The sequence below is a fragment of the Orbicella faveolata genome, unplaced genomic scaffold, assembly GCF_042242905.1.
Source record: "Orbicella faveolata isolate gen_17 unplaced genomic scaffold, um_ofav_v1 contig_47, whole genome shotgun sequence".
NCBI lineage: Eukaryota > Metazoa > Cnidaria > Anthozoa > Scleractinia > Merulinidae > Orbicella > Orbicella faveolata.
This window is the reverse complement of record NW_028301577.1, coordinates 12,627,884-12,653,945: the sequence shown is the minus strand read 5'-3', so window position 1 is coordinate 12,653,945 and position 26,062 is coordinate 12,627,884. Positions and strand designations below refer to the sequence as shown.

Genomic DNA, 26,062 nt, shown 5'->3' with positions numbered 1-26,062 from the left:
TTGTCACCGCCATCTAATGTGGCCATCCTGACTAAAACAAGACAAGCGCTCTAGAAAAGGTCAAAAGACTGGGAAAACTAGAAAGGATCGGGGGGTCAACGTTACATTCGCAAGCGTCAAAGCTGTGGGAAATGGACAGATGTCATTCATGCATGTCAGAGGATGGCAATGGGACTCAAAGACCTCATACAGTCTCATGATACTAACGTAGTCAAGCGATAATGGATACGTTTGACCAAACTTGACAGTGTACAGAGCCGTTGCTATACATTACTTGAAACCTGACACAGCTATACGCACAAAAGGTTCATTTCTGCCCAACTTGTGGCTTTTGCGCTGGTCAAAATGCAATTTATGAGGTCACGTAAGAATTGAAATCCCGTATCCCGCTCAGTTCCCCTTGTGAATCCCGCATCCCAAGCCCATAAAAACACTAAATTCCACTCCCGCTCGCAATTGTAATTCCGGCTTCCCGCCCCTGTTTTCAGCTCAAATCCCGAATATCACGGCGAAAAAAAGCCAAATCCCGCATCCCGCCAAACCTATTGGGGACCCTCTAATCCGTCACGAAAACGAACGCCCTTCAAACCGGAGGAATTTGAAAACGCCGGTTTTTCGTACGGACTGAAAACATTTTGAAAAGGGACTTTTTCGAAAATGATGGCGTCACGATAATCATGTGATCTCCCTGCCAGTTTTCGTCAAACACAAATCCAAGTTGACCGGTAAAATTCCTCCGGCGTAGTGTTAGCCTGCGTCGCAGACGGAAATTCCGGGTAGCCCTCGGAAGGTTGGGTGAGGTGAGCGACGCAGGTTAGTGGACGGAAAACAATAGATGTGAAACCTCCGTTTTCAAATTCCTCCAACGTAGTGTGGATAGGGCCTTATGGTTGTTTTGTATAGCTTCAAAAATAAAAGTTCATGTCATTTCTTCTGTTGTTATCATTTGCGGCGCTGTGCACGGATCACAACGGGCAAGTACGGACGGAACATTGACTTTTTTCCTTTTGTTTTTTCTATAAAAAAAAAAAAAAGAATTAGAAGGCGTCTAAATATAGTGGAGAAACACTCTAGAACGTGTGACATGTTGACCCCAGCATCCTGAGAAATTTATAAGGAAGTCATTCAAATTGTGGACTTCGGGATGTGGCCAGATCATATAACGTTTCACTAATCACATTTTGCACTTTCAGTTTCGTTTGTTCACCATTTGGGATCAGAGTGTTACCAAACGAGGGAAGTAAAATACAGAATTCCTGAGATGTTCTTAGATTTCGTACAGGACGATTGTAAGTATATAACTTACATGTCTCGCTTTCTTTGTAAACGCTGTAAATTACGTTTTGCTTAGCTAGCACATTCAGTTAGCCGTGACACGAATTGAAACAGTTCAAGTGTGGAAAGGAGTGTTGATCGCTATTATGAGTCGATGGATGAGTGCTTTGTAATCAGAGCAAGAAATTCGAAATCTTTGAATTCTAGTAGATTACCGTATTGGAATTTGATTTCCACGTCTAAAGATAGTTTGGTCAGAAAATTGCCAACTGTAGCCTTTGGCAATTGCGAAACTCCTAATGCAAGGTCACATTTTCCGACCATACGGTACCATCTGTTTGGTGATTTCACGAAAAACAAGCAAACCGAAGAAAACGCCGGCGTTGTAACTTACTACAGCAAATGTTTTATAGTCAAACAGCAGGCACAAGTACATATGGTTGTACTTTATTGATTTTGCTTCTGCAATGATGTGATACACAAATTCTCCTTACCGTATATACAGGTATCTCTTACAGTTCAAATTGGGAGAAATTGTTTTTTAATCGACAAATTTCCTTGGCGTTAATTTCCTTGCCTCTTTCGATTGCACGCTCGAGTTTGCATTGTTGTTGTGGGAAAAAATAAGATCTGCTCCTGTCTGATCACTGTAAGGTACAAAAAAGGCTGCGAAATTTGTTTAATACAAAAGTTTTACACATAAGTGTAAATACCGGTCCAGTTCTCTATCATAAGGAAAATTTTTGTTATACATATAAAAAATTTAGTGCGAAGAAGTCTTCGCTCTGTCCAGTTCTCTATCATAAAAAAAAAATATTTTTAATACATATAAAAAATTTAGTGCGAAGAAGTATTTGCTCTTTCCAGTTCTCTGTGATGAAAATACAGTTTTAATACATATAAAAAATTTAGTGCGAAGAAGTCTTCGCTCTGTCCAGTTCTCTGTGATAAAAGTATAGTTTTAATACATATAAAAAAATTTAGTGCGAAGAAGTCCTCGCCCTGTCCCGCTGTCTGTAATTGGGTTGTATGTCCCCTTAGATATTTTTCAGAAACACGCACATGGAGGCCTTATTTCGACTCTATAACTGCTGTTAAATCTGTTTGGTGCATATCTATTTATGATTTTGTTTTACCTGTCAGCAACATCTGCTAACATCATAGAAAAGAATTTTCCCAGTTGTGAGTGTGCTTGCACCAAATTTCAACTTTTGTACGCTGTATGGCTGCATCGAATTCATTTAGACTGTTGTATTTCTTCTTGCAATAGAAATAAATAAGCAGTTTTTCTCTTTGTTTGATACTTGTTTACCTAAAAAATAATATCTATTATCTATCCTGGTGCCAATGTGATAGATTGATATTTTATCAGTTGCCACCTTTACTCAGTTATTTCATCAGAAATATCAATTTAAAGGCTTTATTATGTAAATTTCGAGAGATATTACCCAATTGCCTAAACGCAACCCACGTCCCAGTGAAATGACTCGTATTACCTTTTTTGGTCCGAATTGAAGTTTTCTTGGCCCCCAAACAAGGGTACTAAAATTACGGCTGACAAACAGCTTAATTGAAGTCCACCTTAGTCTACCCTGCAGCTGTCTCCTCAGGATCGCTGAAATGATTAGTAACCTCATTGCCAGAAAAAGAACATGCTAGATTTGGAAGCTTTTCAGCGGAGAAATGAAACGTTTTCCTCTCTTGCGTCACAAGTCACGTTTAGTCCATTAAGAGACTAGTCGGTCGCATTTGGGGTGGTCAGCTGATCATGTGACAGGAACCTGATGCAAGTTTTGTGTTGTGAAAATAAACTTACCTCGTTTTTTTTGTCCCTGACATGATTATGTAACACGAGCGAATCGAAGATAAAGCTTAAAGACCTCTGGAAGCTCGTTTAAAGTTACGTAATCCTTTTAAATGATTAACTTTCTTTCATTCTTTAAGTGTTCATCGCGAGATGCTTTTTGCTTAATACTTAGATTCACCAAAAATTATCGTGTCTCTTCACGATCAGTGTGATTTTTTACTCAAACAATTCGCCGTCCAGTACACAACACTGTGGCTCCCTTTAAATTGTAATGATCATTATCAGTCAGAAAGTTATGACATGTTGCAACAGCCCGGATTACCCACAGACAAGAAAATTTTAGATTGTATCTTAAAGATCTTCCTCCATTTTATTGTTCAATCAACAATTCGGCTGAAAAGTGTTGGGAAATTTTGAACTTTCTATACCGGAAACAAACAATTTTAAATAAATAAGAGGTTGTTGCTGGGTTGACGAAAAATGGTGTTGTTTATCATTTTTGTTTTTCACTTTCGTCATTACAGTTGCCAATGTGATTTTCGCGCGATTTCTCAACTCCCTAAATCTAGATTGTGTAAGCGCAGCGGTGACGTTAATGTCTCATTGTTTCTCAAAAGTATAAGTATTGCTTACTCTTTCCGTTTTTCTCGGTGTGTGCTTAAACTCGGCAAACGAGAGATTAGGAACCATTTTCGAAGTTATTGCGCTTAGGATCTTTTTTACCAGTAGAATGTCTGAAACTGTCCTCTACTCAGATATCGTTAAAGGCTTTGGGCCTAAACTGAGACCTGCTGGTATGGAACTAGACTAAAAAAAATGTTGAAATACAACCGGTAAGTCCAGCCGATTCACGCTCTCATTTCATTATAGTGTTTCTTTGATGATATTTCGTTTGGGACCTTTGCGTTCTTTGCTGATGTAAGATTATCATAGTCCTTGTGACGTTTAATATTTTCTTTGTTACCTTTCATCAGGAATTCCCTGAGAGATTACCAAAATCGTGTCAAAAAGGAATGGAAAGCGAAAGAATTGCGGTAGGTCTCAACCGATTTACCCTTTGTTATTTTCTAATATTCGTTAAAGTTTTTTTTAAAGCTACGACTAAGTAATCTTTCTTCTTTTGTATAGAAATCGTGGATGTATATTTTCCAGTTTGAAGAGGAAGAAGATGCCATGCAGAAAGCCATTGCTTTGTCGTTAGCCGTCGACAAGACGAAAGTAGACAGTGTCCCTGCTGTAGAGGTAACACTAAAAAATGTGTTGTTATAATAAGCGCATGAAGCAACAGTTTCAACTTTTTTAACACTGGCATTTTGGACGAATGAGCGTAACCCGATAATTGTATTTGCCGCAATGCTCTTGTTCCGTAATGCTCTTGATTTGGGCCGCGTCGCACCATCTATGGTGACTTCAAACATTGTTTATTTTTTGCGGAGTAAAAACAGGCCAAAAATATCTCAGGTTCCAGATTTTAGCGGTGATCGCATCAAATCAACATGTTTCAACCAAACTTTGCTGATTGACATAGATGTTAATCACACAGCCATTTAAAAAGACTAAAAAAACATCTCCTGCACAAATTATGCAACAATGGCTACTTAGCCTCCTTATATTTTTTTAGTTCTTTTTTTCCCCTCTGGGTTGATGCGTGCGTTACTTAGTTTGGGTCTATACTCCAAGTTTACAATTGTGATCAAAGGAGATGGCTCAGGCCATCTGTTTTCTAAGTTGCTGTCAATAATGTTAGCCAGGGTGCGAGTCATAAACAATTGAAGACAATCACCGCTCATATTCCTCGCTTCCAGTAAAATAACTGTAAAAGAGTCATATGGGCTGAATAAAACGGGATTTCGTCCCATCGTGCTGAACTAGACTATCCAACCAAAGTTATTCCCCGCTGTAATTCTACTCATACATGTTGCATAATGTAACAGTTCAATGGTTAAAAATAAAAATAGAAAGTGTTGGTTGTGCCGAAAAAAGCTTCCGCAGCAGGACTTCTTCTTCAGTGGCGCAAAATTAGCAACCTTCTAAAATTCGTCAAGTTTTTGAACCTGGGAGTCGCGGCTTATTTTACGCTGGTTGCTGACAGATTTATAGTTATGCACACTACAGTCGAACCTACTATTAAGCGGCCAGATATCAAAGTCCAGAAATTATTGTCAGTAACATGCTGTAAATGAAACTCTTATTTTAATTTTAATGCACGTAGTTTGATTGAATATTTTGATTTTAATGCTGTAAAGAGCAGACTTTACGCAGACTTTACGCAGGCTACCGGCATTGTAGTTGCTTTTAATAAAGTTCTCATAAGGTAACCCAATCGTAGTCGCTAAACAGCGGCATATTGCAACGAAATTAGGAATCAATGTCTAATCTCAACGTTTCTGAAAAATGTTTCTCTACATACCAAACCGATCCTTGTAATAGTTATTTGTCTTTCTGCATACGAAAAATTTGAAAGAATTAACAGCATTTTATCGCTATCGACAGGCCCCGGCCTGTAATCTGACTCCATCGTTCCGACTAAATGATGATGAAAGATTTGAGGCTTTGCTGGATGCATTTGTAAGTTTAAACTTGGTCTTGCCACCTGTCTATGCTTCTCCAAAGAAAGAACCTAAAACCGCCCATCCAAGCATAAGAAACCCAGATAGGATACCATTCGCTTGGAGACCTCCGAAAGCTCCCAATGGACTGTGGGACTGCAGCAAGGATTTTGAAGGTATAATACATAGGATAACGTAACAATGCTTCAATCCACCCATCGACCCGCACAAAAAATATTGAGTTAGTATCTACTGATGAGACTAGTTGGGCGAGACTTTCCTGGTTCGTATAATGTTCACAATTAATGTTGCACCCATCTTAAAGTGCACCTAACCCCAAAATTTTTTTTCACTAGAACGAATCTACTTATTATTTGAAATAGTTCTGCGAAAAAATTTTTGAATTCCGTTAAATCCTCGATTTTCTGTGCCACGACGAAATCTCGAAAATAGCTCCAAAACACCGCCATTTTGTTTCACGACCGAGTTTGAGGAGAATGGGTCCAGCGGCTCTTGTGACGTCTACCCAGGAAGGTTGGATATCTCATTTCCTCTCATTTCCTTCAGGATGGTGCAATACACATTCGAAAAGTGCGCAGAAACGCCTTCCAGAGGTGCTATCGGCTGTTGCAGCAATATTCCAGATTTAAAGAAAGATATACTGTACAATTAACTGACGATGATCGGCTAATGGTGCAATAAAGATGTAAACGATGGTTGATTTTGTCGAACCGAAACAAGCGAACTGAATCTGTGAGAACCATTGAAGAACTCTCACTGGAATTTGTTCCGCAGACTTTCTAACGCTATTTTCATAAATTTTCTGCTTAAAGCTAACCAGCAATTTGTAGAAATACTACCTACAACCTATATCTTCCAATCCCGCAGTATTTATAACATAACCGGCAAAGTTGTGTGATCCGGTCATGATCAAGAAGCGTTATACTGATATGTAAATAGATCGCAACTGTACGCCGCTAACCAACACTTATTTCTCTTTCGATTTAGATGAAAGTCGAAGATTAATACTCTAGAATTACATGATAACAAAATTGTTAGACTCACAGAGTTTTTCGAAGGTTTGGAAATCAGCAGTGCGACAAAGATTCTGTGCAATAGCGTCGAAAATATGACCGCGTAACATTATCTGCGGACCCCTTAGGGAACACATCGTTTTCGCTTATCCGACGAATTTCACTGTAAACTTTGAGAACAATTTACATTGGTTATTTGGAGTTACGACTTAAAACGTGTGACAATGTGAAATCGGTAATTGTATGAAATGTTTCCTTCCGCCTTGCTTCCCGCAGCTTCAAAAATACAGGTCCAAACAATACGATTTTCAATCGATCGAAGCCAATGTTTTGGAGGTCATCAAGTCTCGAAAACTGCAACACGTACGTCGCTCTTATAAAAATGAAGCATTCAACTGAAAGTAAAACACAAACTGGATTTAACAGAACCTTGACAAAATACATTCTCGGTAAGGACAAATGTAAACGGGCTATAAACACGCGTGGGAATCTGATGTTTAGTTGACGAAATTACCATCCAAAGCAGTCCGTGAGTTTTCTTTCCTGCTTTTCGTTTGCCTGCTCCTCCACTTCGTATCTAGCTTTCCATTCCTAATATACAAGCAGCTCGTACGCAAAGACGTCTTCCCCGTCGTCGCTTGAAATATTGTAAATTGCTCTCAAAGCTCTAAGCAGTGAGCAGGAGCCATAATCGGGGACGGAGACCGTAAGTTTCGGGATTCGCGCGCACCTATGATATGGGACAATTTTTCTATTTTTAGAACAAATTACGCCATCCTGACGTCATATATCCGCGCAGATTCACGCACATGTCGGGGGCTGTCGCGTGGATGTTGTCACGTTGTGTGATCAAATGGTGAGAGCTGAGAGATTCTCTTGCGTATTTTTCACAGCGATGGCAGGGAATAAGGCAGGGAATACGAACCAAGGCGCTTATATGTAGTTTTATGCTCTGAGCTAACGGAAAAGGTGGGTTTTTCAGGGTCGAAAACAAGACTTCAATCTCGCGCTGGGAATGAATACTAAGATCTGCTCACGCTAGTTGTAAGCTTACGCGTATGTTTTTGCATTTGTTCTGACTTAAGAATATAGCAAGAAAACTCTCTACTCTGGTATCGAGTTAATTTGTGAGTTTCTCAAACAATGGTTCATCATAACCAAAACCTGTTTTGACGGTTTCTTATTGTTTCTGCTTGTTTGGTGAGTTTGCAAAAGTTTTTGAAAGGAAAGTCTGACGCGTACAATTAGCTCATTTGCATAGTGCAGCTCGTGCACTTTCAAGTCCGAGTCGGTGTTTTCAATTGTCGACAAATCTTGACAAAGATTTCTTTCGTTATCTTTTGTGCTGAGATGCTGTAACAAATTTCACGAACGCAAAAAAGGCTACTAACATCACGTGTGTTTCTTCAACATAAGCATAGTGAAGTTTTACACTGCGAAAATGAAAATAGACAAGGAGTTTTGATAGCTCGATCAACAAACTCGAAATCGTTATTCCAAGTTGATTAAAGAAAGCGTCATCGTAACTTTGCTGATTATTTCTGCTTTATTCACATATTTTCAGCTTAGCTTTTAATATGTTCTCAAACATTTATCAATCTTAAACATATTTAAAAACTATAGAGTTATTGTTTGAGTTCGATGTACGCTTTCACACGAAAGTGCGGCGGAAGTACAATTTGTCATGTTTACTGACTGTACTGAAAACACGCATCGGCGGGCGCTCTCATTCATTGACAACAGAGAATTTACTGGATTTTTAGAGGAATAAAACTGAGCAGTATCTACGGACGTAAAGTTATTAAGCCTTGATGAAACATCAAGCGTTGCTTAAAATTCAAGCGAAACTCAAACTAGCAATTATTTTGTTTTACTTTTCGGTCGCGATAGACTGACAAATTCCTCGCAAGCGTGTGCCAAGAGGAGCTAGGAAACTATGAAGCCCTGAAGCTCTGCTATATCTAAATATATCCAGCTAGTTTTTTGCTGTGTAATGGAAAAGCTGTTAATCTTCAACATATGTGAAATTTAAAGTGGAGTAATGTACAGCTCATGTAAAAGAAGCATCCGTCGGAACACAACTTGGTCAGCGATATATATAAGCTTACAGCGGAACATACCTAAATTCGACACTGTCTTACTTCACTCAAACTGGAGCAGCTTACAACGAAAATACTTAAGCAAAATTCCAACAGACGTGAACGCGTTGAGTTGTGGGCCAAAAACATGAAAAATTCTGGGAATTTCGGACGCCATTTCCCCCGCGCGACATCCGCAAAAATCCTCGCAGCATGTACGCGCGTGTGCCGCAGGCGATGGCGCAATTTGTTCTAAAAATAGAATTATTGTCCCATATCATGGGGACACAACCCAATACTAGAAATGGCGCGCGCTTATGGTCTCCGTCCCCGATTATGGCTCCTGGCAGTGAGTTCACAGTTGTCGAACGTGCTCGATCGAAGTTTATTTCGAAACTTAACTCTGACTCCAGTGACGAAAAAGAAATGATTCTGAGACAAAACTTGGACGTTTTAGTCCCAAAATACATCGGAACGATTAGTTTTGCGTTCTATTTTCTCGAGTAAATACAGAGAGTTGACTGAGGCGCTATTGTGTTTGGTTCCTGGGTAGACGTCATCAGGTACCGCCGCCCCAGACTCCCTAAAACGCGGTCGTGAAACACTTAATCGCGACTTTGAAAGGGCATAGAAAATCGAGGATTCAACCAAATTCAAAAATTTCTTCGCCCAAATGCTTCAAATAAAGTCTAGATTTGTTTTAGCGAAAAAAAGATTTTGGGGTTAGGTGCACTTTAAGGCCTGTTCACAAGGACTTCGGGCAGTTGGTGGGGTAACCAATCTATCCATACAGTATTTCTTTTCATCTTGATCACGTTCACATGTTACGTGGGGTACTCCACCAGGGCGGGTTAGTCCGGGTAACCCGCTTCGGTGGGGTGAATTTTCTCCATTTGAAAGCTGCTTAGTGGGGTAACTCGCCTAATCGGGCTAACCAAATCACTGTCAGACATGGCAGAACAACATGACTGCTAACCGCTACGAGCGTTGTGAGTTATTTCGACGATTTCACCTCCAGAACCACCAAAACGTTGATGAAATTAACAGTCCTGGCGACAATTTAAGCGTTAAGTCGGATAATCAGGCTAACCAGCGGAATCAAAGTTTTACTTGCCACAACTATATTGAAGCAAAAAGCAGCTGTTTATGGGCGTGCTTAGCGATTCCATTTTGAACCTCACCCCGCGTCGCTGGGGACAGGTATTCATTTACCACGGGTGAAGGTGAGGTACCAAGGCGAGGTACCTCACCTCCCCTGGGTCCCCCGCTTCCATGTGGACATGTCTTTAGATGTGAATGGCTCATGGTCTGTTGTGGAATCGTAAGAGTATGAAGAACATTACGGGTAGCAGACGTTTTGAAAAAGTTGGCAACAATGTGCTGCTACTCTGTCTGGAATGTAGGGTAGCTTTAAAATCGTGGATAAGCATATGATGTACACATTAAAACAATTATTTTTTAACTTATTTCTTTCGACGACCTATTGGATAGTCTTGACAACTATAGGCTGACCGACAGTTAATTTAATTCGCGATGTCTTGAAAAAGCCCAGCAGAGGTTAGAAAACCGATGCACAGGGGTAGCATTCCCCGATCAACCACCAATAATTAACCGAATTGCACTCTCAAATTAAGGCAACTTTTCTGTAGCTTTTAAAATTAAAGCGTCGAAAGACCGAAGAACGGTGCGTGAAGGAAACGACCATTACCAGACCTTTTTTTACTTGTACGCTAAAAATATTCTTAAACAAAAATTTTGAATTACTCCCAGCCACAACTGAACTGGATCAATTACTCATAGTAATTGTTATAACATTAATGAAGTTTCCTTTCCTGTCACGACAGATATTTACGGCTCGTTAAAACAATGCACCAAAAGACCAGGAAATGGATGCGCTTTAAAGCTTTTTAGTGGCGATGAAGTTGATGTCACCATTGACCCAAACTCTCTTACGCTTGAAGAACATTTCTTTGACAAAGGCTCCACATCCCGTGTGCATAAAGGAACCTTACGAGATAGTAATGGCCAATTTAATACTATATGCGCAAAAGAAGTTTTAGTTTCCTTACGAGGTCGCTACAAACTGAAAGTAAAAAAAGAAGTTGAGAATATCGTCACTTTAAATCATCCAAATGTCCTTTTGCATTATGGCTTAGACTTTGTTCGATCAATACTTGTAACTGAATATTTCGAGAAAATAATTGAATTTGATGGTAGCGAAGAACGCATACACAATACTAGACAACTACTGGATATTAAGGAAGAAGAAATTTCATGGCGTCTGCGAGTGGAGATAGCAAAGCAAGCAGCCGACGGTGTGAGTTATCTTCACTGCCGGGGGATTATTCACGCTGACATCAAAGACGGTGATGTTTTTCCGGGAGGCGGGAATGAAAAGGACAAATGGCTAGTGAAATTGGGCGATTTCGGAGAATGTCTTTTTGAGTTTATGCAATTCACGAGTACTCAGGTTTCCAGCCTACAAAGCTCTCCGAATAAGAAAGGGGTCCGTAGAGCAACGACAGCGTTTTTGGCGCCCGAGAGAACAGACCCAGCTCAGAATCGAAGCCGAACGTTGCAATTGACATTTATGCTTTTTCTATGTTCCTTGTCGAACTCACTCTTCCAAAACGAATTCATCCGTTTGATGGCGACTTGCCCCCAAATTCTGTGTTAGTGGAAGCTGCAGCTAGGGGAATAAGACCGACGTTGCCTTTAAGCGTTTGGTTTGGTTTAAGCGTAAAATTGAAAGTTTAATTGTTTTGTTGAGATTATTGGGGAATTAATATTTTAATAAGTAAAAACGTTTGTTATGTTTAATTAATAGGGGTCGCTGTAGCACGTGTTCTTTTGAACAGACAGACCTCCCAAGTACATGCGACAGCATTCAGACACATCTTTTAAGGAACGACCAGTCGATGCCCAGCATTTGACAACGGCAAAAAGCTCTTAGGCATCACTGTCGATTTTTCAGATGCCGAGGCAAAAGGCCTTCGGGATGTTCTTGGTCGAGATTTTGCGGACAAGATACTTAGAGGTTGCAAGGTACATATTTCAAATTAGTCTTAGAATTATTTAACTCCATGTTTAGTCCTAGGGGAAAGTAAGGGTGCAAACGAAGATGAAAATTACTACTATACTATGGTGGAGTGTCCGTTCAGGAATATCCTCAGAAACAATTGCCAACCAAAAGTGACCGTGAAAATACTAAATTATCGGAGGCCCTTCCACTGTTATAGTTGAAGTACTCCAGCCATTTAGCGTCTTCTCCAACGCATTAAACACCAAAACGGACGAAAAATGCAATTTTGAAGTGATATATCTAAAATTGTTTTGGCAGGTACACTGGAAGAGGTCAGTAATGAAAGTTAGTACCAGAGTGTGCGACACAGCTTCATCTATAAGAGCTTTCCGTCTGCTGGCAGATAAAGTTGCCACGTCCAATTCGAAGGATGAGGTTTACAAAATCTTTAATGTACTTGCCGGAGATCTAAACATCACAACTGTAAAACACCTTCTTCCAGATGACATGACAGACCTAGAGAATGATAACTGGAAAAAGCTGCACAATTGGAAAAGGTGGTGGACAAGGGAGGAGCACTTGAGTAAGTTAATTTTATTTTCTTCAAATTCCCCATGATGCCACAAACGCCTTTAAGTTAACGCTTTAAGTTATAATTGAAAGTCATTTGCCGTTGACAGTAATAACAGTTAGGCGTGCATCTTCATCATCGTGTTTATTTTTCTTCCACCATCCTTTCACGAGTTAGGTAGGGTTGTAGTCTAATATTAACCGTTACTCTATGCTTCTTTATAGAAATGTTCACAACTGCTTTTACAGAGATGGAGGCCTGTAACTGGTCAGCGTGTCCTGACACAACAAATCCTGTCGAACATATCAATAAAGATTCAATTCCAGCAAAGGAGTATAAGAACATCTATCGATGTGACAAGCTTGCTGCAGCCAAAAGGTTGGCTGTTTTAAGTAATGTCACGATCAGCTAAGCAAGCAAGCAAGAGGACAGTAGGCAAGAAAGAGCAGCAAGAAAAAGGAAGTGGAGGAGGAGCTTGGGGAAACTCGGGGATCATGATGATCATAACGTTGGTGGTAGGCTAGAAATTAATACATTTAACTTGTGGAAAGGGTGTAACTTGTAAAATTTTAATTAAGATAATTAAGATCTTGTGAAAATATTCATACGCAGTGCAGTTATTTGGCTTAAGGCGACCTTCGTCAAGTGACGCGGACGCAAGTAATGCACGATCAACTAAGTTGTTGAGTTTCCTTCACCAAAACACTGCTTTCTTGTTTTACTAGGACCCCCTGACAAACTTCCCCGACAGATAGATAACACCCAAAAGAGACAGACGAGAAAGTCGCAGGGTAAGTACCACTTGTTTATAAGTTATATAGGGAAGGGGGGAGGGAGGGGGCGGGGGGGGGGGGGGGCAATGATTCTCCTGTTTTGTGGATAATATTATGCCTGCAGAAATTTCAATATGCTGCTGAGAGCACATTAATTAAGTATAAACAGTAGCTAAAGTTGAAAATGAGTGCAGAAGTTGAAATTTAATTGCATGAACTTTATTAACGAGTGATCAAACGATTTTTCTATAGCATTTTGGAATAAACAAAATTTCTACAGACTACAAATTGCACTCGCCCTACATTTGTAGTCCTTGAAAAATTTACTTGTGCTTATTTATTTATTTATTTATTCATTTATTTATTCTAAATTGCCCTGGAAATGGTTTGATAACCTCTACAAACAGCAAAGCGCGCAGTAAACACTCTCGAATCAACTCCATTGAATCAATGGCTCTTGTCAATTCATGGTTTAAAGGTGAAAATTCAAGTTAAAGTGTAATCGATGTTTTCTTTTACTTTTTTGTTGTCCGGTAGGAGACAAAGATAAGGAGCGGCCAGACTTGCTAAATCGACGAGTTAATGTGGAAATCGAGGAAGATGACGAAGGAACCACAAAGTGGTACATCGGAGTAATAAAAGTTAAAGAAGGAACTTGTACGATAACTTTTGATGGCTTTGACAGTTCGCACAACATACAAGTTGCAGTGGAAGAAATACCTTCGGATGACATAATATTTCTCTAAGCTTCTGAAAGTGGATGTCTTCTGAACTGTCAAATGCACTGATTTGCACAGAAGAAACAGTAACAGTGATTGCTGTGTCATTCATGCAGCAAAGCAAGGAGCTTTTGCACACCTAATATAATAAGAACTTTATATAGTATTAGTATATACCACACAGGTGAATAGTGCTTTCCGCGCATTCTGATTGCCAAGCTCGGAGGTGAGTAGTAAGTACTATTCACCTATGAGCAAATATGAGCAAACGTAGAAAAAACAAAATGGCTTGCCGTTCCGCTTCGGTTACTGAGGAGCCAATTTTATCGGCTGATTTTTCAACTTGTGTGATCTATATACTAAAACAATTATTCACCTGTGTCGGTGAAAGTGGTGGATTATTCACTTCCACTTCGGTGTATAATTGTTAACTATTGCGGGAAAACCGTTTTTGCACCAAATTGTTCATGCCCAGATACTGGCGAAGGTAATGCGACATTGTTCATCTGGATTAGCTTAATCTGCCTTTCAAAACATTTTGACCGTTGTTTACACAATATAAGCGTGTTTCTGAAAAATATCTAAGGGGGAGTCCAACCCAATTACAGACAGCGGGGCAGGGTGAAGACTTTTTCGCACTAAATTTTTATATGTATTAGAACTGTATTTTTATCACAGAGAACTGGAGAGAGCGAAGACTTCTTCGCACTAAATTTTTTATATGTATCAAGCTACATTTACTTCGCAGAGATCTGGACAGGGCGAGGACTTCTTCGCACTAAATTTTTTATATGTATTAGAACTGTATTTTTATCACAGAGAACTGGACAGAGCGAAGACTTCTTCGCATTAAATTTTTTATATGTATTAAAATTGTATTTTTATCACAGAGAACTGGACATGGCGAATACTTCCTCGCATTAAATTTTTTATATGTATTAAAGCTATATTTTTATCACAGAGAACGGGACATAGCGAAGACTTCTTGGCACTAAGTTTTTTATATGTATAAAAAATATTTTTTATTACAGAGAACTGGACATGGCGAAGACTTCTTCGCACCAAATTTTTTATATGTATTAAAGCTATTTTATCACAGAGAACGGGACAGAGCGAAGACTTCTTGGCACTAAGTTTTTTATATGTATAAAAAATATTTTTTATTACAGAGAACTGGACATGGCGAAGACTTCTTCGCACTAAGATTTTTATATGTATAAAAAATATTTTTTATTACAGAGAACTGGACATGGCAAAGACTTCTTCGCACTAAATGTTTTATATGTATTAAACCTATATCTTTATCACAGAGAACTGGACAGAGCGAAGACTTCTTCGCACTAAATTTTTTGTATGTATTAAAGCTATATTTTTATCACAGAGAACTGGACGGGGCGAAGACTTCTTCGCACTAAATTTTTTTATATGTATGAAACTATAATGTTATTACATTTTACATTACAGAATAAAAGACTTCGCACAATTTTTTTTATATAGTACTGTCTCACTTTGCTACAAAATTTGCATAAGTGTAAATACCGTGTAGGTATCTAATCAATACAATACAATACTTAAGGTTACCGTATACCTTCAGGGGTGTCTTGCGTGCAAGCGATGTCGCGCGTGCAGTTTAAGCTGTAGATACCTAAACTCCTATATCAAATGAAAGCTTATAGAGCTGGCTATCAAACTATGCCAAGAATTTTGAAATAAAATGAATTGTTGAATTTTTCACGACCACTACATGCGAGCGCCCGAATTACCTTTCGAAAGCTAAAAGTCAAAGCGAATTTTGTTTTTCACCAATTTAATTTTTTCCTGGGTTTCAGGACCCAAAGCGCTTAAAAAACGTGTCTGCGTTTTGGCATACTCATTTGCAGTAAAAGGTTACAGAACATTTTCGAAATAGGATTAAAAAAATGTGGGGTGATCGTACAAAAATCGCTCTCGAAGAGAAAGTATTTCGAAATTTGCAATTCGCAGATAAGTTTTTGTAGTTTATATGTTATACAAGCTACTGTTCAAATTTGAGGGCAATTGAACAAATTCCCTTTGAGTTATAACTCTTTAAAGTGCCTGCTTCAAGCGAAAAAATTTATTCGAGAAAACAACGCTAAGGAAAATCTTCTCCTTCGCAAACAAATTCCGCCCACAAACGCCTTCAACTGAGTCCTCAGATAATTGAGCCAATCAGTGCAGGGAAAGTTTACTACCGTTAACCTCCTGGTGAAATCTTCGTGCGAATCTCCAAAATACCCTTGTGTTTCGCAATGCGCTCAAGAGGCCGAAAAAAGCCGAAGGAGGAGAAATAATTTTTCTGTAGCTCGGTTTTTCTTGAAGCTGGTCTGACAAACTGGGGAAGACTAAAGAGGATACCAACGCTAGAGTGGCTGGGCGAAGAAAACAAACAAAAGAAAGCGCTGTGGAGCAACGGTTTGTGGTCAACTTTGCATGGATAATATTTCAAATGGTCTCATTGAGTCCGACGATTCGTCGATGTCGGACTCATCAGGAGAGTCTCTATCAACATCCCTGTTATTGCTGTCAAGTTCCAAAATTTTTACAGAACCTTTTTTTTCTCTTACCACGAATTTTTTTATACGATAGCTATAGCTTCATCCGCGTGGCGAACTTTTACTTCTTCACTTATTGATGTATTTTCATTCGTTCTTCGCTGTTTTCGCTTTTTCGAACTGGTTTATGTTTTTAACGTGGTCTATGTTTACTTCTAACTTAATAGAGTTACACCTAATACCAAGAGTGCTTGGTAGTCGGAACAACAAGGCTGATCAACTGAGAAGTCAATTCGTGACATCCGTACAGGTAAATCCCGCGAAAATCGTCTCGGTTGATTGCATACGCGCCATAGCGCTGTCAATCAAAAGGTAAATTTTTACCTCCGACGAAAACGAAAAACCACCATTTCTCTGCCAATATTTAGCCTTTTTCAAAATTTTTTTTCAGAAATTCAAGATTAATCTGCGACCACTACTTTGACCCAAAAAGCCAAATTTGAAGAAAATTGCCGACCCGAAGGTATACTGTAACCTTAATTTAGAACGTCACGTCTAAGAGCTGTACAAGCTCGTTCAAAATACATACCTGTATTTTGAACACGTTGACAAGTAAAGTCGGTTGATAAGTAAAGTCACGTATCAACTGGACTTGTTGGCAATATTAGGAACTCTTTGAACAAAGTTACTGTTGTTGACAATCTTACGTTGGGGGAGGAGGGGAGGGGTGGAGACCTTTGTGTGCGAAAGAATCACACACTGCTCGAATGCGTTGGTGCCGAAATCGGGATACAAACGCAGTCAAATTGCAGTATAGACGTCCACAATTCCAACGCCTAATGAAACTGTGCTAATTCCAAAAATAGTTAAACCTCGCATACTCTATGACCTTGATTGACAACCAAGTAAAATCAGAAACCTATGAAAGAAAAAGGGTTTTTTCGTCTCTCAAAACAGCTCTAAGGCAAAATTATTTGTCTTCGTTCGCTTTGATTCTTTTTGCATTGTTTTGTCGATGGAAAATTGAAAATGAAAACAATGTCCATATCCTGGAATTCTACAATACCGTTTTTAACGATATGTGACGTTTCCAAAACAGAATGTCTAGATCCTTCATATCATTTGACTTTAAGTTAGTTTGGCAAAGCGAACGTCAGAGAAAGTAGCCTACAAGTCTTGCAACCTTTTGAAATGTTTTTTTCCCAAATACTGTTACCCGAATCATGAGCGGTTCAGCTGCCCGAAAAATTTCACAATTTCCTCAACTAGGTGGGGGGGAGGGGGGAGGGGGTGGGGGGGAGAGAGAGGTGGCTACCGTCCCAAATTTGCGAATTTACAAATTTCATCAAATTTTACTTCATTCGGCACAGGGAAAACTGAATTCATTTGTTATGTTCGTTTGACATGTTTGAAAGTTAAAATCATGCTTTATGAAAGAGCCACAACTGTTGGCGTGCATGCTATAAGGCGGCGCATCGAAAAGCTGTGGCTGGTTGCTATAGCAACCATTTTCGATAAGATCCTCAAAAAATAGATTTTTCAAGGGCACAGACCAACTCTTTTAAGGTAGCTCGCAACGGTTTCTAGCACGTTTCAGCACTTGTACTTTGAAAGATGGATACTATCGCTCTATTTCAGTTGACACCACAGTAAAGGTATCAAAAAATGCCCAATCATTGGTGAACGTAACAAGTTATAGTCATTTTCCTGACATTACAAGTTACCAAAGCAACAGTACAAGCTGATGAAAAACCCTTAATTTTACCTGATATAAAGACGAGGCAAGTGACCACCATTTTTAACTTGGAAAAAAAGTAGTTTTCATGCAAGTTGCAGATGTGGTTCACTCCTTCACTTCTTAATTCGCACACTCCTTTGTTTCCTTGTAGACATTTTGAACTTTTCGACAATGCAGAGCTCTAGTTGGCTCATTGACAATGGGGCTTTGCTTCCGGTTCCTGGTTAGAGATCAATTTTAAAGTTAAAATGTATCCTTTATAGTTAGATTTATCGGTGGAAATATTAATAACGATTCAAAGAAAAAGAAATAACACGTGAGCCCGCACATCACCCGCTGACAGCTCCGGATTTGTGGCCATCAACAAATTGATGAGCTGTAAGAATTTTCGAATGACCAAAACCTTCATAGAAGATTTTAAACTGGAAAAGGGCTGGAGAATTGAGGAGAATACGAAGGCCGCGTTTCGCTATAACTATGGTACTATTAATAAATATGGGCATGGCGAAATGATATAAGACATTACACTCACTTTTACTGGGAGTGGTCCCACGACCTATGAATTACGAAGCATTGACCCAATCCATCTCACCAAGTCAACACACAGTTTAACAAGTCTTAAAGTAGTGGAAAGAGTAGTTCGGCGGGATAACGAGTCTCCTGTTTACCAATTGAAATGCTGAATTATTGACCGACCGCAGCACACATAAGGGCTGGGAGTTCTGCAGTCACTGATATCGACTTGGAAAGGGGAGGAAAAAAAAAAGGAAAAACATCATAACAAATCTTACAAGATCAGCAAAATGGGTTGTTTTTAGCGGGGCACCATCCTCGGAGACCCAGGGGCAGTTAGTGGGGCGGGGAAAAGTCTAAACGGGCGAGAAAAAAAATCCGAATTTTTTCTCTCGCCCGTTTAGACTTTTCCCCGCCCCACTAACTGCCCCTGGGGCTCCGAGGATGGCGGGGCACCCGTCCAAGTACTAACCCCGCTGAACTGGGCTTAACTTTGGTGACTGGGCGAGACACGGTTCATTCGTTGTGGTTACCGTCTCAGACAAGTTGTTTTCAGGGTGTCACATCGCCTTATGTATTCTGATACCACTGCGTTTTACACTATTTCTTAATAATACCAATGTAGTTTCACTTTTCTCCTCTCTAACTCGATGTATACATGACATTGGCCAATAAAGTGGATAGTCTAAGTATATTATTGCAAAATAAAGCTGCCAAAATCGTCCTCGAAGAGCCTAAACATTTGTCTGCTACCGAGGCGCTTGAGCAGCTTGGCTGAGACAACATGACGAGAAGTACAACGTGTCATCGCTTGATATTGATATTTAAAGCTTTGAACGGCTTCGTTGACCGGGTTTTTAATTTTAGCACTTTAAAGACATTCATAATTACAACACGAGCAGTAACAAGATTTTTAAGCCTAAACAACATCGCTCCTGGGGCCAGAACCGTTTTGTCTACGATGCCATTAATGATTGGAACTTTTTTCCAGATGGAATTAGGAACAGTTCCAACATTTTTACTTTCAAAGGACACCTTAAGAGTATTTAGTAATAGTTTTATTTTATAATTTATACATTCGTATCTTTAACTTTGTGAAAGTAGAATAGCTTTGTTTTTAGACTTTAACTTGTAGCTTATTTCGTATGGAGGGCCTCTCTGAAAACCACATATGTAACCTGGGCTATCGGTTTAAATATCGTTATTATTATTATTTTTTAACGACACTCATGCACGCAATGAGCTTGGGATACCTACATCTGTTCTATCTGTTTATAAGGAATAATTAAAATAGGATCAACATGAGAAACCTACACATCGCAAGAGGCCACTCCCTTTATTAAAGAAATCACATCATGATCACCAAAAAGCAAAAGTACACTATTCCATTTTAAGCTCGGATTGTTACACCTCTCGTGACAACCAGTTGGTTTTCTTGCTGTAGAGCTAAAAGTATTTCATACAAACATTTTCTTAAAAATATTATTCTAGCAACAATCTAAATTGGGGTTCAATGCCTAAATATATTCCACTGCAGGACTTTCCACAATGGTGTACACAACAGACCAATTGAACTTTTTTCGAATTTGTTACATCGCCTTTAACTTGGTTCCTCAAGCACTACGACAAGTCTTCAAGCAAGAATGGGATTTCTTTTACAAAACAACGCTTGGAGAATGGAAGATACGCCAAAGAATGGCTTAGACTTTAATAATAACGAGTCTCGAAGAAGCCGCTCAAAGAATGCGCGATATCTGGCGACAACACAGAATGGTAAAACGGCAGAGTGGGACTGTAGCTGTTTGTTTTTCGCGATTCTGTTCTCAGATAGCATTGGCACAACTCTGAGTGCAGCCACCAGGAAAGAAGTCGATAATCTTCGTCAAGTCCGAAATGATATTGCTCATATCAGTAAGGCGAAGCTTACAGATGCTGAGTTCTTGAATTATGTTGGAAAAGTGTTGTCGGCGTTCAACTCTTTGAGTCTTCCGGTCAATGATATAGACGAGATTAAAAATCAGACTAGCTTTCCCACGACAGTAGTAAACGACTTAATGGCACAGGTTTCCAATCTCCAAACAGAACTGAATAAAGTCAAATCTGATTTGCAAGTTGCACAAGACACGATACAAAGAAAGGAAGAGCAGGTTGAATGTCTTTCGCAAGAAATTAATTCCAAAGTCAAGTCTTTCTGTAATCTCAGTTTCAAACCATCTCACGAAATTATCAAACGGTTAAATGACGTCAGAAGGATTATGACAACAATGCAAGAGCTTGGCGATAGAAGTAACGGAGCGGTCAGTACCATTTATTTCTCCGGTAATCCTGGATGTGGTAAAACTCAAATTGCTCGTCAAATTGGGCAAGAGTTCTTTACAAGCGCATCAGATGAAAGTGAAGGCTTAACATTCGTTGCAACCCTGAATGCAGAAACCCTTGAAACGCTTGCTGATTCGTACATCAGTCTGGCTAAACAGTTGGGAATTACCGAATACAGCTTGACTAACCTCGCTATCACGAAAGAAAACAGCCCCAAGGAAACAATTAAGCATCTCCAGCGCTTAATTTTGCCAAAGATTCAACAGTTCTCAAAGTGGTTGATAATAGCAGACAATGTTGTTGACCTGTCTTTGGTATGTGGGTACCTACCTCAGACCGCTTGTGAAGAGTGGGGTCACGGTCAGGTACTGATTACAACTCAAGATAGTAGTGCAATTCCCACAAATGCTCCTCATACCTACCATGAGTCACTCAGTGCAGGAATGCAGCCCGAGGACGCAGTAGAGCTATTGAAACAAGTATCGCAACTTTCCGAGAATGACGAGAAAGTTCAAAGGATTGCTGAGGTTCTTGAGTATCAGCCGCTAGCCTTGGCAGCCGCGGCGTTTTACATACAAACTGTTGCGAGTTGTGGTTCTCCAACCTATGGGTTGACAAATTACTTGGAAACACTTGTTAGTGGTAAGCGTGAGGCAACAGAAGAACCTCTTGCCAAAGGAAATCAAGCGTATTCCAAAACGATGACTACGGCAATCGAAATGGCAATAGATAGCACTTTGAAAATCGATGAAGTAATTCGACAGACATTTCTATTTTTCTCGCTATGTGGCTCCGACTCTCTCCCAGTTGAAGCAGCTGTTAACTTTGTCAAAGTTCGCTCTTCGGGACAGACCGAAGAATTAATCAGGGCAAAGATCTTAAAATCCTCCTTGATTACGTGTTTGTACAGTGAAGATGGAGCATCCGACTATGTAAGAATGCATAACGTTGTTTATAAAATTCTCAGGAAAATGTCCACGTTAGATTTTGACATCACAGAGAAACTTCAGTGCATATCTGTAGCGATTCAGGTTTTTCACTCTCTCATTGAGTCGAAGCATTATCGTTTGCATGAAAGTGGGCACGTGTACTTAATGTTACGTAGGATTACCACCCACTGCAAAGCGCTTTATGAAATTCTTACTGACAATTTTACTGCAAAAGATGTTTTGGAGTTAGCACCCTTTATCACTCCTGACAAGGTCATTTCGTGGCTTTGTTTAACTGCCTATGTATGTCTTGGCCTTAGCAATCCATCAAATGCAATTCTCTTTTCCACGTCAGCCTGCGACTTTGCTCAATATGCAAGTAACACAAGAGAGGGCGACTTAATGAAAGCAGATGTCTTTACTGCCCACGGGTCAACATTATCAATGATATGCCAGCATAAATCATCAATATCATACCATGAAGAGGCTAGCAAAGTTTATGAAGCAATTTGCGGTGGACATCATTACAAAGTAGCACAAACTTATCAAAACTTTGGAATTGTTTATAACCATCTTGGACAGTACGATGAAGCAAAAGAATACTACGAGAAGGCACTGATCATCAGCAAAAAGATTTTCGGCGAAGAACATGCCATTGTAGCAGCAAGCTACAACAACTTGGGAAATGTCCATGTAGATCTTGGACAGTACAATGAAGCAAAACAATACCACGAGAGGGCACTGATCATCAGCAAAAAGACTTTCGGCGAAGAACATGCCAATGTAGCAGCCAGCTATAACAACTTGGGAAGTTTTCATGGAAATCTTGGACAGTACAATGAAGCAAGACAATACTACGAGAAGGCACTGATCATAGGCAAAAAGATTTTCGATGAGGAACATGCCGATGTAGCAACCAGCTGTAACAATTTGGGAAGTGTTCATGTACATCTTGGACAGTATAATGAAGTAGAAGAATACCACGAGAAGGCACTGATCATCAGGAAAAAGATTTTCGGTGAGGAACATGCCGATGTAGCAGCCAGCTATGACAACTTGAGAAGTGTTCATGGAAATCTTGGACAGTACAATGAAGCGAAAGAATACCACGAGAAGGGACTGATTATCAGGGAAAGGATTTTCGGCGAGGATCATGCGGATGTAGCAGCCAGCTATAACAACTTGGGAAAGGCGCATAGAGATCTTGGACAATACAATGAAGCCAAGCAGTACCTCGAGAAGGCACTGATCATCAGGAAGAAGTTTTTCGGCGAGGAACATGCTGATGTAGCAGCAAGCTATAACAACTTGGGAAGTGTTCATGAAGAACTTGGACTGTACAATGAAGCAAAACAATACTACGAGAAGGCGTTGATCATCAGGAAAAAGATTTTCGGCGAGGAACATGCCTATGTAGCAGCCAGCTATGACAACTTAGGATGTGCTCATAACGTTTTTGGAAAGTACTATGAAACAAAACAATACCACGAGAAGGCACTGATCATAAGGAAAAAAACCTTCGGTGAGGAACATGCCGATGTAGCAGCCAGCTACAACAACTTGGGAACTGTTCATGCCGATCTTGGACAGTACAATAAAGCAAACGAATACCACGAGAAGGCACTGATCATCAAGAAAAAGATTTTCGGTGAGGAACATGCCGATGTAGCAGGCAGCTATAACAACTTGGGAACTGTTCATGCAGATCTTGGACAGTACAGTGAAGCAAAAGAATACCACGAGAAGGCACTGATCATCAAGAAAGAGATTTTCGGTGAGGAACATGCCGATGTAGCAGCGAACTATAACAACTTGGGAAGTGTTCATGGAAATCTTGGACAGTACAATGAAGCAAAACAATACCACGAGAAGGCACTGATCATCAGCAAAAAGACTTTCGGCGAAGAACATGCCAATGTAGCAGCCAGTTATGACAACTTGGGAAGTGTTCATGGAAATCTTGGACAGTACAATGAAGCGAAAGAATACCGCGAGAAGGGACTGATTATCAGGAAAAGGATTTTCGGCGAGGAACATGCCGATGTAGCAGCCAGCTATAACAACTTGGGAAAGGCGCATAGACATCTTGGACAATACAATGAAGCCAAGCAATACCTCGAGAAGGCACTGATTATAAGGAAAACAATTTTCGGTGAGGAGCACGCCGATGTAGCAGCAAGCTATAACAACTAGGGAACTGTTCATGCAGATCTTGGACAGTACAATGAAGCAAAAGAATACCACGAGAAGGCACTGATCATCAGGAAAAGATTTTCGGCGAGGAACATGCCAATGTAGCAGGCAGCTATGACAACTTGGGAATTGTTCATGAAAATCTTGGACAGTACAATGAAGCAAAACAATACTACGAGAAGGCACTGATCATCATGAAAAAGATTTTCGGCGAGGAACATGCCGATGTAGCTGGGTTTGGTGCAAAATAAGGTTATTTGCAAATAAAGCCTGTAGAAAGCACAGAAAACAAGAATTAACTGTGAAAACTTTAGTTTATTACATAGAACGGAACAGTAACGTACAAGATATGCTTGTTTGAAAATCAAATCTTGTTTTGTAAAAGAGCAAGAACTGTTGGCGTCAATGCTATAGGCTAAAACCTCAAAAGGCTGTGGCTGGTTGCCATAGCAACCATTTTCAGTAAAACCTTCAAAATTTATTTTCTCTTCATGGGTGCAATCGGGCCCAATTGATCTTACTTCACCATATTTAGACAAACTTTTTGGTCCATTTTAGGGGACCATTCCACTTTAAGTAAGCGTAAATTAGTTTACTAAGGCAATGGTGTGTGAACGGAAATGGGCAGAAATTGGGCAGCTACGCTTCTCGCCTTTAACCATATCACTTTTCTCTCAAGCCACGAGAAGATCAAGCTAATAATTAATACCACATACAGGCCTTATACCCAAGGTAATCCTTCATAAGTAGCCTGCGATCATGCGTTTTCCTTTGTTTTTTTGGTTTCCTCTTCCCGCGAAAAGAAAAAACGCTTCATCGCAGGTTAGCTTTTATCTTGGTACCCAGTTCTTCTGCGGATGTTACTCGCGCGATGCGTGGACAGCCCAAGCAGTTTTCCATGAAAGCGTTTGTTCGTATTTTGTTCACAAGGCGAAGGGAAACCTCCAATGATGTGCGGATGTCTTCTTTGTTATCTAAACAAAGGAGCTTCAGTACTCGCTACGTTTAGAAACTGTCTTTGATTTGGCGTTTGAAACTTCAGGCAATTCGAATATTTTCGTTTTTAAGACGCACGGTCCGCCATTTTTGGGTCTTATTGCATCCTTCACGTCTTCTTCACGTACAAATCCAGACAACGCGCGAGTTATATCTGCAAAATAACTGGGTACCACGTCCTACCTTAGGTTAAGGCCAATACGGGGATTAACTCTCTTACCTTGATCTTCTATTTTCTCTCTTGACCTCCCAAAAAATCAAAAACCACAATTGTAATATTAGGTGAGAGAGACTTATATAACGAACCTCATCAGTCAAGTTTTAACCCCTCTAACTTGAGGTAAAAGATGAACGCATTATAAACACATTATATAGCCGTTACAGAATATATGCGTGCAAATAAGAAGACTGTTTGGCAATAAAGTAAATTAGAACTAATTCAAGTTTCTGTGATTTTTTAAACCATTTTTATAGAGAGCTTAAGAAATGCCACTCATAGGAGAAAAAAACATCATGAGATCTCAGCTGGTCGTTATTTTTGACTCGGGTGAGATGAAGGCTCGTTAGGGACTAAGCCGAGCAAGGAATGGGAAGAGTTAGGAATAATATATCCAATCTTCTCACAGCTCCAGTATTTTTTTTACTCGCCGCAGAGGCCTGGGGTGCTATATATGGATTGGAATGAATGAAGTAGGATGAAAATCACTGATAACTCTTTAATGCCGGAAAGCGATGGACATATTATTTTCAGTTAATCCTTTTTCACCTGGGGGGAGGGCATACCATCTAAACTTTGTGACTTTTCATAAGGTTACCTGGGAACATTTTTGTGTGTTAATTTTTTGGCCACGTAGCGTAGTGTTTCTGTGGCAACCAAGTATTATGGGAATGTTTTATCCCAATTTATGGCCTCATGTTTAGTGCGCTCGTCCTGGGAGCGAGCGGTTCGGGTTCGCGCCCTGGCCAGGGACACTGTTGTGTTTTTAGGCAAGACACTTTACTCTCACAGTGCCTCTCTCCACCCAGTAGTATA

The 26,062-nt window shown here is 39.9% G+C and overlaps 1 protein-coding gene and 1 pseudogene across 2 annotated transcripts; both read left to right on the top strand.

The window, feature by feature from the left end:
- The first annotated feature begins 1,039 nt into the window (after window positions 1-1,039).
- On the top strand, window positions 1,040-25,467 carry LOC110058886 (uncharacterized; annotated as a pseudogene). The gene is made up of 2 exons (XR_016204233.1): window positions 1,040-1,289; window positions 20,130-25,467. The product of XR_016204233.1 is annotated as an uncharacterized LOC110058886 (transcript).
- Window positions 4,212-15,734, top strand: LOC110045425 (uncharacterized). The gene is made up of 5 exons (XM_089279800.1): window positions 4,212-4,324; window positions 11,571-11,788; window positions 12,084-12,348; window positions 12,561-13,127; window positions 13,647-15,734. Exons 3-4 carry the CDS (start codon window positions 12,105-12,107, stop codon window positions 12,746-12,748), a joined length of 432 nt encoding a protein of 143 aa, XP_089135926.1. The 5' UTR covers window positions 4,212-4,324; window positions 11,571-11,788; window positions 12,084-12,104; the 3' UTR covers window positions 12,749-13,127; window positions 13,647-15,734.
- Window positions 25,468-26,062: the final 595 nt, after the last annotated feature.